This window comes from Globicephala melas, chromosome 5 (assembly GCF_963455315.2).
Source record: "Globicephala melas chromosome 5, mGloMel1.2, whole genome shotgun sequence".
Taxonomy (NCBI): Eukaryota; Metazoa; Chordata; class Mammalia; order Artiodactyla; family Delphinidae; genus Globicephala; species Globicephala melas.
Window position 1 is genome coordinate 135,129,546 of NC_083318.1, and position 13,045 is coordinate 135,142,590.

Consider the following 13,045-nt stretch of genomic DNA (forward strand, 5'->3'; position numbering starts at 1 on the left):
TTTATTTTATGACAAATAATTGAAGTTTTATTATGTATAAATCTAATTCAAGAATCTGTAGATGATACGGAAATGAATCATAAATGGTCCTTACCCTCAGCATATCATAGTCCAAAAGAAGGGGAAAAAAGGCATGGCTAAAAAATAAAAGGTAAATTGAGAGAGAGAAAGAGAAAATAAATATGATTCAGATAAAGCACTACAGATGTCTAAAGGGAGAAATAAAAATAGGCTCCAGCTAGGGCTTCTATAATTCTTCTTGAAGGACTGGGGACACTGCCTAGGTTGCCCTTAAACTGGGCATTAAAAGTGGATGAGACTTGGAATGCAATTCATTGATAAAAGTGTATTTTTCTTCAGCTCCACTAATTTAATTCAGATTTACAATTACTGCAATAGAAACAACTTACGAGTCCTAAATGCTCAAGTCATTGTTCCATTGCATAATCTAATAGGCCTATGTGCATGAAGAAGCAACTGTGAGATTATGGTCTAAATTTTGCACCCGAACTAACGTCAAGTTTCAGTTTTTCCCCTAATAGGGATGTGATTTTAATTTATTTAAGCTCGGAAACAGTGGCTCACCACCTTGGCTGCACATGTGAATCACCCAATGTGCTTTTAAAAAACACTGATGCCCACACCTCACCACCAATCAATTAAATCAGAACCTCTCATAATGAGGCCCGGGCATCAGTTGTGTTAATGCTCCTCAAATGACTGTAATGTGAAACACAGGTGAAGAACTACTGCTTCTGAGAGTCCCATTTCCTCATTCAGTATAACTAAAAAGCAAGTTTAAGCTGTACCAAAAATACTCTTTGGGGTCGAATTGCCTGTGTGTCTAGCATTCCTGACCATGCTCACTAGGTAAATGATGGCTCTGTCTTATGTTCAGCAATTAATACAACACCAAATTTACCCTGATTGTATTTGACAAAATGTTTTCACCTGAAACAACCAAGAGGTTATGTCAATAGAAGTCCAAGGTCTAGTCCACTCTTTTATGACAGTAGAGAAAAATCAGTGATTTTGCTGGGATGTATGTGATACAGAAGCCTTCCTCCATTCTGACACTATCCCTAGAATTTACATAAAATGTTAATTTCTCACATATTATTTGAAATACATTTATATGACAAACATTAGAGGATCTCTTAAATTGAGATAACAAAAAATTGCTACTTTTAAATTCATAATTGAATATGGCTATATCCACGTTTTTTTCTCTGATTCCCAAGAAGTCTATACTTAAACCTTTTTTTTGTTTTTAAATTGAAGTATAGTTGGTTTACAATGTTGTGTTATTTTCTGTTATACAGGAAAGTGATTCAGTTATATATATATACATGCATATATACACGTATTATGCATGTCTATATACATATTCTTTCCCATTATGGTTTATTATAGGGTATTGAATTAATTCCCTGTGCTATACAGTAGGAACTTGCTGTTTATCTAGTTTAGGTATAGTAGTTTGTATCTGCTAATCCCAAACTCCTAATTTATCCCTACCCCACCCCCTTTCCCCTTTGGTAACCATAAGTTTGTTCTCTATGTCTGTGAGTCTGTTTCTGTTTCATAAAAAGGTTCATTTGTGACATATTTTAGATTCCACGTGTAAGTGATATCATACGTATATTTAAATGTTAAGAACAGCAACAGAAAAACACTCGTGATGTTAATGCATTTTATACTGATATCTATCTATGCTATACCATTATTTTATAGATCAGTGGCCAAAAAATTATGGCCCAAAGCCTGCTTTTTTAAACAAAATTTTATAGGAACATAGCCACGACCACTTGTTCACGTATGCTTGTGTCTGCCTTTACAGTATAACCCATTGCTATATAACACTGTGACAGAGAGGGGATGGACCAGAAAGCCTAACATATTTACTCTGTGGCCCTTTAGAGGAAAATTTGTCCAAACCTGCTATAGATTGATTTTTTAAAATCTATTACTTAAAATAATTTGTGATTACTAATTCTCTCAAATTACTCTTTGACAATTCCTTGCAATAAACAAAGAAAGAAGAAAAAGTTATTTGTGAAATGTTTATTCCTCAGTGCAGTATAATCTCCCTCATTTCCCTCCTCCATATTTTCTGTTTGTTTGTTTTTCCTCCTGTGATACACTTTTCCCATCTTCCTTGGTCTATTTAAAAAGCTGTACCTCCTTGGACTTTTAAAATGATTGTTGTATTTCCACAAATCAAGTGTCAAATATTTCTTTGCTTCCCTGAGAGCAAGTCTGGGAAAAATCATTTAAGGATTATTTGAAGGGAGAAGACTCAAATCAACAGAATATGAAATGAAAAAGGAGAAGTAATAACTGATGCTCCAGAAATACAAAGGATCATGAGAGACTACTACAAGCAACTATATAGCAATAAAATGGACAACCTGTAAGAAAAGGACACATTTTTAGAAAAGTACAACCTTCCAAGCCTGAACCAGGAAGAAAGAGAAAATATGAACAGACCAATCACAAGCACTGAAATTGAAACTGTGATTAAAAATCTTCCAACAAACAAAACCAAGGACCAGATGACTTCATAGGTAAATTCTGTCAAACATTAGAGAAGAGATAACACCTATCCTTCTCAAACTCTTGCAAAATATAACAGAGGGAGGAACACTCCCAAACTCATTCTACGAGGCCACCATCACTCGGATACCAAAACCAGACAAGGATGTCACAAAGAAAGAAAACTACAGACCAATATCACTGATGAACATAGATACAAAAATCCTCAACAGAATACTAGGAAACAGAATCCAGCAGCACATTAAACGGATCATACACCATGATCAAGTGGGGTTTATTCCAGGAATGCAAGGATTCTTCAGTAAACGCGAATCAATCAATGTGATACACCATATTAACAAACTGAAGGTTAAAAACCATATGATAATCTCAATAGATGCAGAAAAAGCTTTTGACAAACTTCAACACCCATTTATGATAAAAACTCTCCAGAAAGTGGGCACAGAGGGAACCTACCTCAACATAATAAAGGCCATATATGACAAACCCACAGCCAACATCATTCTCAATGGTGAAAAAAATGAAACCATTTCCTCTAAGATCACGAATGAGACAGGGGTGCCCACTCTCACCACTATTATTCAACATTGTTTTGGAGGTTATAGCCATGGCAATCAGAGAAGAAAAATAAATTAACAGAATCCAAATCAGAAAAGAAGAAGTAAAACTGTCACTGTTTGCAGGTGACATGATACTATACCTAGAAAATCCTAAGCATGCTACCAGAAAACTACTAGAGCTAATCAATGAATTTGGTAAAGTAGCAGGATACAATACTAATGCACAGAAATGTCTCATATTCCTACACACAAACGATGAAAAATATGAAGGAGAAAATAAGGAAACACTCCCATTTACCATTGCAACAAAAAGAATAAAATACCTAGGAATAAACCTACCTAAGGAGACAAAAGACCTGTATGCAGAAAACTATAAGACACTGTTGAAAGAAATCAAATCCGATACAAACATATGAACAGATATACCATGTTCTTGGTTTGGAAGAATCAACATTGTGAAAATGACTATACTACCCAAAGCAATCCACAGATTCAATGCAATCCTTATCAAACTACCAATGGAATTTTTCACAGAACTAGAACAAAAAATTTCATAATTTGTATGGAAACACAAAAGACCCCGAAGAGCCAAAGCAATCTTGAGAAAGAAAAATGGAGCTGGAGGAATCAGGCTTCCGGACTTCAGACTATACTACAAAGCTACAGTAATCAAGACATAGTGGAGAAAAGGGAACCCTGTTGCACTATTGGTGGGAATGTAAATTGATACAGCCACTATGGAGAACAGTATGGAGGTTCCTTAAAAAACTAAAAATAGAAATACCATATGACCCAGCAATCCCACTACTGGGCATATACCCTGAGAAAACCATAATTCAAAAAGTGACATGTACCACACTTTTCATTTCAGCACTATTTACAGTAGCCAGGACATGGAAGCGACATAAGTGTCCATCGACAGATGAATGGATAAAGAAGATGTGGCACATATATACAATGGAATATTACTCAGCCATAAAAAGAAATGAAATTGAACTATTTGTAGTGAGGTGGATGGACCTAGAGTCTGTCATACAGAGTGAAGTAAGTCAGAAAGAAAAATCAAATACTATATGCTAACACATATATATGGGATCTAAAAAAATATGGTTCTAATACACCTAAGGGCAGGACAGGAATAAAGACAGAAACATAGAGAATGACTTGAGGACACGGGGAGGGGAGGGTAAGCTAAGATGAAGTGAGAGAATAGCATTGACATATATACACTAGCGAATGTAAAATAGTTAGTGGGAAGCAGCTGCATAGCACAGAGACATCAGCTTGGTGCTTTGTAACCCCCTAGAGGGGTAGGATAGGGAGGGTGGGAGGGAGACACAAGAGGGAGGTCATATGGGGATATATGTATACATATAGCTGATTCACTTTGTTATACAGCAGCAACTAACACAACATTATAAAGCAATTATACTCCAATAAAGATGTAAAAAATAAAAGGATGAATTGAAAGTTCATCAACATAAGATAGAAATTCAGGTCATACCTCACATAACTTTTTATTTAGTCTCTCAACCTCGCTGAATTCCAAAAAGATAGAACTGTGCTAGAGACCTGGTCCTGAATCAAGTATTGGGTATCAGCCCAAATCCTGTCTGTTCTTTGGGGTGCCAAGGCCCGGTAAGAACAGGAATCAGTCAGTGGTATCAGGGGTAGTAGCTCCAGAAAGTTGGTATAAAATGTATGCTATGAATGAGAAAAATGAAAAATATGAAAAGAGCCTGCTCTTATGTAGAGTTGTTATTGACTAAATAATGATACCATTTGCTTTTAACTATGTCTTTTGTTTTCTTGTCTATCAGATATTTTTTTCTCTAAGAAGATATCTATTAATAGTAGTATTTTCATGGTACTTTTATCATTATTTTAAATATTATTGTCTGATCTCTTTACATGATATATGAAACACTATAATAATGTAATGCATATAATGGTGTAAAAAAATAGAGGCTTGTTCATGAAAAAGGGCTTTGTTAGAATTTATAATAGAATGCTTAACTTACTCAAAGTGAAATACAAAAATGATGCCCAGTACAAAACGATAGAGGCGAGGTTGCCATCAGCTGTCCAGGGCATAAAGGCACTGGGCCAAGGCAATGAGTGAGGCTGAAATTAAAACTACATCTCACTTTTCAAGCCAGGCACCCTAGGTGGGGTATATTCACCAAGAAGAGCTTTCTTCTGTCTATGAAGTGTTGTATTCACCAGCTTTTTCCTCTTTCCACAAAGGCAATATTTGCTTGCTAAGTTTGGTATCCAGAGTTTTGTCCACCTAGCTGAGTGCTTTTCTTAATTCACTAGAAGGTGCAGTAAAGTCTAAAGGACCTTGTTAGAAGTGCATAGTAATTGGAAATTCTTTTGAATCTAACCAATCAAAATTTCGTGTCTTTAGGAAATAATAGACATGATATTTTTGCATTATTTCAGTATACCAAAATAAAAAATTATATTATTTTCTCCTTAAAAGGATGTTTTAATGATTAAAAACAATAAAAGAACTATTTATTTAGAGTAAACTGGTAGAATAAGTATAGGAGGTTTACTTTAGAAAGGTCGAGTTAATTCAGTTAGTGAGTTCTATTTTTTTTTAAAGCTTATTTTGTGTAGTAATAAAGAATCGAAAAATTAAAACTGAAAGGTGTTCTATAAGTTTTCTATTTACAATATCTTTTCTTGTTACATTCTTTGTTTATATTGCAGGAAGTATATTTAAATTTGCCTATATATAGTCACTTATGTATTATATAAGTGATATATAATCACTTATATCTTAAACAATCACAAGAACTTTGAGCTTGTATTAATCCTTTTTTTTTCTTCTAAGAAAAACGAATCACATATCTAGAATGTTAAAGGATACTTTTTCAAGGTAAAATCATGAATTTCTTACAAATATAAATTTAACATGTTAGATATTTAATTAACTCATTATTTAAGAGGGAACTAGGCAGGTTTATAATCAGTTCAAAGAAGTCAAAGAGCCATACATTTATATGCTGTAAACAATTGTGGAAATGAAATTACAAATAGACGTAAACCTGGCCTTTTCCACCTAAAAGGGAATAGAAATCAATTGAATCTTTTCCAGACAAAATTCATTTGCAAGTCCATAGGCAAGAATTATTTTCCATTGGTATCAGTTATCTGCAATTTACTAGGTAGTAAAATATTTCAAAGGCAATGAAAGGCTAAAGTCATATAACCCAGAAAGTCATGCTATAAATAATGAGTAATTTTCTATTGGAAACACCTAATAATGTCTTTGTTTATTCCAAACTTATTTACCAAACTATACTAGAAATCAGTATATGGCCTAAATGACATTCAAATCACAAGTGAAAATCTTTAGACACAAATTACATAAGCTATGGTCATTATTTTAATTATGAAGCCAAGAAGAAATAAATTTAATTGGAGAGAATACAATATCACTAAACCATTTTATATTTTTAAATTATAAAACACTAAACCATTTTATATTTTGTATTATATACACAAACATACAAATATAGGCATATGAACATTAACGTATGTTATCTTCAAAGAGAGGATGTTTTTTATGTCCATTGCTCATAACCGGTAACTCAACCAAGAAATTAAATAAATATGAATTTTGGAGTGTATGTAAAGGCAAAATCTTGGTTTTCGTCTTTCCTCAGAAACTAGAAAGCTAGACATCGTTTTAAAATGTGTTTATTAAGTAATTCCACAACTCACTTGTGAAAATGAATGACTTTAAAAACAAGGGGTTTGTCATTCATTTTCATCTGAAAAAATTAATGGAAAGGACAAATACTTAAGTCATTCTCTTCTGCTATTTATTCATAAGGTGAAAATTGGGAATTTTGCATCTCTCTATTGACTTTAGAAATTTCACACATTTTAATGAATTTTTTTATGTAAACGTATTCAAAACTCATATGCCTTTAGGTTGTAGCAAAATTAACTTAAGAAAGTCAATTTGATGAAAAAGCAACTTTTCGTTACATAACATTATCTTAGACTTTGATAAAACAACCCATAGCCTTTTTGTGAACATAAGTCAATACTATATCAAAGGAATATATCTCTACACCACTGTTCTTATTCATATTAATATAACCACAGATTTTGTTTTATTTACACACACACACATCCATGCATATGGTAAAAATCAAGATGTCAGCTGGATTTCACAGAAAACTTTTGCATTTCAGAGAAAGGCAACATCCCTTGTCCTCATATTCTTCTATCTGATTTGCAGCAGTTATGAAATGGAGCAGGACCCTGTGATCCTTGTCCCCCACGTCCTCAGCCTGCCTTTTGTCTGTAGAAATCTTTTAGCCAAAGAATAAGTTTAATAAGAGAAGTGAGAAAAAGCAGAACAAAGGAAAACAGTCAAACGAGACCAAATAATAATAACAGTTCAGTCGTTAAGCAAAGTCAAGGACTTTTAGTTCCTCCTCAAGGGCTACAGATAATATTCTGAGCCATATCCTGTGAGCTGTGTTGTAGATACTGGAACCCCCGCCAGGTAAAAGAATTTAACTACATGATGACCAGGCTGTAGCCATGACATAAGCTGCCACAATGCCAAGAACTGGCCTCAAAGAAACGGTAACAAACCGACCCTGGAACTAAAGACTAAACTGTACTTAAAACCATCAAGATGACAAGGTGACACTGGTCAGACTGCTGCAGCACCAATTTCAAGATGACCATCAGAGCTGACTGTGCTCTTTCCGCATGTAGCCCCATCCCTCCATCTATAAAATCTCTCACCCACTGCTTGTCAGTGGGGGTGAGTTGGCCTTTGGACAGGAGTCCTCCCCACTGCATTGCTTGCCTCCAAAATAAAGCACACTCTCCTTTTCACCAGCCTTGCCTTTTTAATTGCTTTTGAGCAGTGAGCAGCCAGACCCCCACATTCAATTACAGTTAGCTGATATTTTTCCCTTTTCAAGGAATGGGCCTTAGGATATAAAGATGTGTGATAAATCTATCTTCATTCCTTCTTCCACCAAACTAGACATTTTTGTAGTCTCTTTTTAAGTCAGCAGTGTCTTAATACTCCTTAAAAATGCACACTGTCATGTTTTGACCAGGAACATCTTTACTTCACATTTACACATGCCCTCCCTTAACAGTCAGACTTCAGCTTCCATGCATTCACCAATGACACAAAGCCAATTCATCAAACCGTTCCTTTCTTCTTAGACTACAGAGCTTCTTAACTGACTATGTTTTCTTTTCCCTCACTGAGGCCTCTACCAGCATCTCATAATTACCTCAAATTCATCTCATTTACAAGCTAATTCCCCCAACTCTTGAGGGTGTAGCTACTTCCTGCAGTTGTCTCCGAGTTACTTCAAGATTTTTTTGTTTTTTATTTTTCACCTAATGCTTTAACAACAGGGAAACCAGTTCCCTATATTGTCTCCTGTTTGAAATATCTAGTTTGGTTTTGCTTTTTGACTGGACTCTGTCTGACATAACAGGTCAATCGATTATTTGAACTCCTTCCAGTTTATGGGCTAAAAATCACACAGTGATCCAGTGTTATAAATTATTTTTAAATTGGTAATTAGCTGACAATTTGATTAGGTTCTGCATCAGTTCTCCATTTTTTTTTTCTTTTTGAAAGCCAATAATTTAGAGGGCTGGGGAAAACACTCAACTTACCAAAGTACCTGTTATTCAGTCTCTAGGACTATTCATTTTCTCAATTTCTGGGAGGCTTTCAAAATATATTTTATCAAGACTGATTAAATGGCTATTAATTATAGTTGTTACTAGTGGTACCTTATTTATTATACATGTTCAAAAGCATTGGGAACTATTATTAATTTCAATACACCTTTGCCACTACCATATTTTGGATAAAATGCTTTTATCATATCATGTACTCTCAATATAATTTTCACCTTAATGAACAACATTAAGCTATAAATTTATGGAAAATGTTTGCCGTTGACCTAACTAGGAAGTCATCAACTGCCCATGAATCAAATCTGACCTATTTTCTGTCAGAAATATGACTGTTTTTCAGTTTTTGTTGGTGAAAAACTTGTTTTCAAATTTTTTTCTATTATTAACATCAGGAAATGTTTGTTTTCTCTGATATGTGGAATATTTACTATGTTTTGTTGAAAATATCTCCAAAGAACTATAATGAAAGAATGAAATTGCTCTATCTTTAAAAAAAGATTAATTTATCATTTCCCCTATATTTATTTACTCACTGTCTCATAAACCTAATACAGAAGACACACACAGTGTATACTTAATGTAGAAACTTTCCAGTATTAATTACCCCATGTCCTCCTGTTCACCTCCCTTATATCATTTGTCCTCCGCCTTTGCTATCTCTTATAAATCTTTGGTCAAGGTCATGATGAGCTATTGTTAAACATGATGCATACCCATAAGAAAGTGTAGGACTAAATAAATATTTGTTATTTATTGTGTGTGACTATGTGTAAATTAAAATAAAATGTCAAATAGTATCATATTTCGATGAATATGTACCACTGAGGAATTGAACAGATAACATTTATAGTCTTCCAGAAAACAAAACAATAGATGTTGCATGTAGGCAATATATGACCAAATGTTCTTAATATATAGTATTTTATGTTATTGCAATTTCAGACAAAACTAGGGGTCCACTTTGGAAATATTCCATAGAATCATTATATAGTAGAGAATGGCAGTCCAGTTGAAGAAGTCTTCTGTCGATGACTGAACTATTTAACTGCTGCTACCAGGACTCTTGAGAGCATTGGATGATCCTTTTATACAGAGAGACACAAATTGGTAGAATCATTTGTGTTTATTTGGTTGGTTTGGGGTCAATGAGGAGGCAGTTAGCGCTAGCATCCATGCTATGACCAATTGAAATGTGAAATATCAAAGGATTCTCATTGGACGATGTCTCCTGAAGGTCAGCTGTTCTTAAAAGAAATAATGACAACACATAGTGACTACCCCAGGGACATGGTTTTTTACGGATTACATTTATTCAAATAAATTATTTGTACATGATCATTGTATCAAGATAAAAAATCGAATAAAGTGATATTGCCCCCCACACATGCAATACATACAAAAGATCTCTTCCCAAATCCAAGCTATTAATTGTTACATATACTAACCCACTTCAGCGTTGAGCCTGTATGAAAGTATTTATCATAAAACAAAAGAACAACAATACTATAAATGTTACTGTTGTGATGTTTAGTGTATAATGGTATTTGAATATTTACTGTTGCTTAGAATTAGGTGTACTTTGGAAAGAATATTTCTTTATGTTAAATTTAACAGGATAAAGACATAGCTGGGGGTTGATGCCCATTCATGACTATTATCTCTTTTGTTTGCTTGATGGAAAATAATGAATAGGCTATATAGAAAATATATAAAGTAGAAACCATAGAAGAAATCCTGTTTTTTACTATCATTTTTGTATTTTTTGTGATAAATAAGACAAAGAGTAACCGAGATATTCTGAGACAAGACATATATGAACTCTTGACTGAATAAGATATTCAGTGACCAGAAAAAGACATATGCTTATGCTCATAACTTGGAAACTTAACACCAAACTATAAACTTCAGGAAGAAAGTAACTCAACCTCAACCTTCTACTGTATATAAATGTAGCATTAAACCTGATGCTTATAGAAGGTACTGTATTCCTGTAAGAGTATATTTCTGGGTTTGCTCCACACCAAGGCACTATGCTTACTGGCTGCTTGATCTACATTTCCCATCTAGAAGTATTACAGTGTTTCTCTATCATTGTGGTTTATCAAGTTTGCCTGTTAATATCTCCATTTGATTCATATTTTTGAAGTTATGTTGTTTAGACAGGCTTGGAGAGTCATTTCTATCAATGTTATGCAGCATTCCTAATGATTGTTGGGGAAATTAAAAATCCTACCAACCAAAAGACCTCTCTCTCTCTCAGTGTAGCAGAGAAAAGACACATGATTTATTATTGAATATGTGTATTCATATACATGAATATGTGTATGCAGGCAGTCCTCAGAAAACTGTAAATTCTTGACAGAATTTCACACAAATTTGTAGAGTAACATAAAAGAAAGAATACTTAAAGCTTCTCTATCTTCTCAAGAGACAAATAGATGCAACTTGTGAGTCCTGTGTACCTCATGAGAAATGTCTGAGTTAACTAGTATGATGCGCTTACAATTGTTGGGTTAGAATTTTCTTAATCTTTCATGTAAAGTCAAATGTCAAGCCTGTTATTGGGCTTATTATGTTTCAAGGAGATGGTATAGTAATTGTACTTACTTCACAGGATCCTTTTAAAGATTAAATGAGCTATCTGTAAAATACTTAGAACAGTGCCAGCACACAATAATTGCTGTGTATATATTGGATTAAAATCATTATATGCCTATGGCTTCACAGATATGAATAGCATACCTTCTGTAAGGTCAATGCAAACAATACAATTTTCATTGAAAACCACATATTGGGTACTGTGATAAAATTATTGGACAAGATTATTTAGTGTTCAGAAGTACAAAGAGTCCTGCTCTTAATGGAGTTACATGAGTCTTAGGTTTTTTTTGTTGTTTTTTTTGTTTTTTGCTTTAGAAGTCCAGTTACCTTGGAGTTTATTTAAACTAAGAGAAAAAGTCATAATGTTTTCATGCAATACATACTTCGTTCTTTAAATAACAATTCTGACAAATAACAAAGAATTAAGGAATGCTGTATTTGTGATCCATACAAAACACGAACATTTTGGGTTATACATAATTTAAAGAAATGTCCCAAACACTTTTCAAAATACTGTGGTAGCCAATACATAGAGGCATGCCTTAGATGGTCATGGGAATGCAGTTTAGAGAATAAAGAAAAAAATCACACTGTAACTACTCAATTTCTTCAAAATCACTGAGCAAGAAAAGCAACAATGAACTTCCATACTGATTTTACATGACTTCTATGCAGTACCTTAACTTAAATCCAAGAGCAGAAGTTAAGACTCTCCTCTATTTTTGGTAAACAGCTGCATGGTAAACTTAGATGACTTTTCCCCCGGATTTTACCTGGGAGTGGCCTTTAATTTTTTTTTTTATTTAAAAGAGGGCAGGTTTGGCACTTTTATACTGATGTCACCAATGGTAATATTTCTTGGGATCTCAGGAAGATTCATATTCTTTACAGCTGATACAGCATGGGCTGGAGCTCCCGCTAAGCCAGCCTCAGATTTCTCCAGTTTATTTTGTGCATCAATTTGTGTAACAATCTCATTCATGTTGGTCTCCAATACCATTCCCCCCATCACCATTTCTGCAAGAATATTGTGAACCTTGTCTACATGGAAAATTAAATCCAGTTCACAGACGTTTTCAAAACACTTGTCTAATGTTTCCACAAATACTTGAATTCGATCTAAAATGTCAAGTTCACTTTCTGAAGAATCCACACAGAAGACAAAATATAATGTTGCATAATGTCTATAAATCAGTTTGTTGTCAGATCCTCCAATTAATAATCCTCCTTCTAGGAAATTACAAACATTTTCATCTCTCTTAGATACCAAATGGAATGTCTCCCTGATGATTTGCTGTTGTGTATCTTCACTGTAGGGCTGGTAGAACTTGGAGAGCCGCGGCTTCCCGTGGTTGTTAAAGACGAGGATCGCCTTGATCATGGCTGAGCCGGGCCGACCCGGTGGGAGCTGGGGGCCAGGGCGGGGGCGGGGGCGGGCACTCGGGATCTCGCTGGCGATCCTTCCCCACCCGCCCCCTCCCGCACACACGCGCGCGCCAAGTCTTAGTTTTGACTCTACTTGATTAAGGGATAGACAATTTTTCGTAACCTGATTACTTTTTTAAATTACTTTCATCAAATTTTTTAAAAATTCAAGAATATCCTTTATATATCTTTACTCC

General features: G+C 34.4%; 2 protein-coding genes across 6 annotated transcripts in view; one reads left to right on the top strand and one right to left on the bottom strand.

Annotated features, from left to right (window-relative positions):
- FSTL5 (follistatin like 5) overlaps positions 1–13,045 on the top strand; it is a 670,505-nt gene that overhangs the window by 333,601 nt on the left and 323,859 nt on the right. The window lies entirely within an intron of this gene.
- LOC115858126 (AP-3 complex subunit sigma-1-like) lies at positions 12,223–12,839 on the bottom strand. 2 transcript variants are annotated; one of them, XM_060298824.1, is made up of 2 exons: positions 12,735–12,839; positions 12,223–12,530 (listed from the first exon to the last, which is right to left on the bottom strand). In XM_060298824.1, the coding sequence occupies exons 1-2, from the start codon at positions 12,802–12,804 to the stop codon at positions 12,223–12,225; spliced, it is 378 nt and encodes a 125-aa protein (XP_060154807.1). In that variant the 5' UTR covers positions 12,805–12,839. The 2 variants fall into 2 exon arrangements, with proteins under 2 accessions (XP_060154807.1, XP_060154806.1); XM_060298823.1 differs by having other exon boundaries at positions 12,223–12,839.

Excerpts from the sequence above, each read along its gene's own strand:
- LOC115858126 (XM_060298823.1), bottom strand. The coding sequence starts at position 12,804 with ATGATCAAGGCGATCCTCGTCTTTAACAACCACGGGAAGCCGCGGCTC.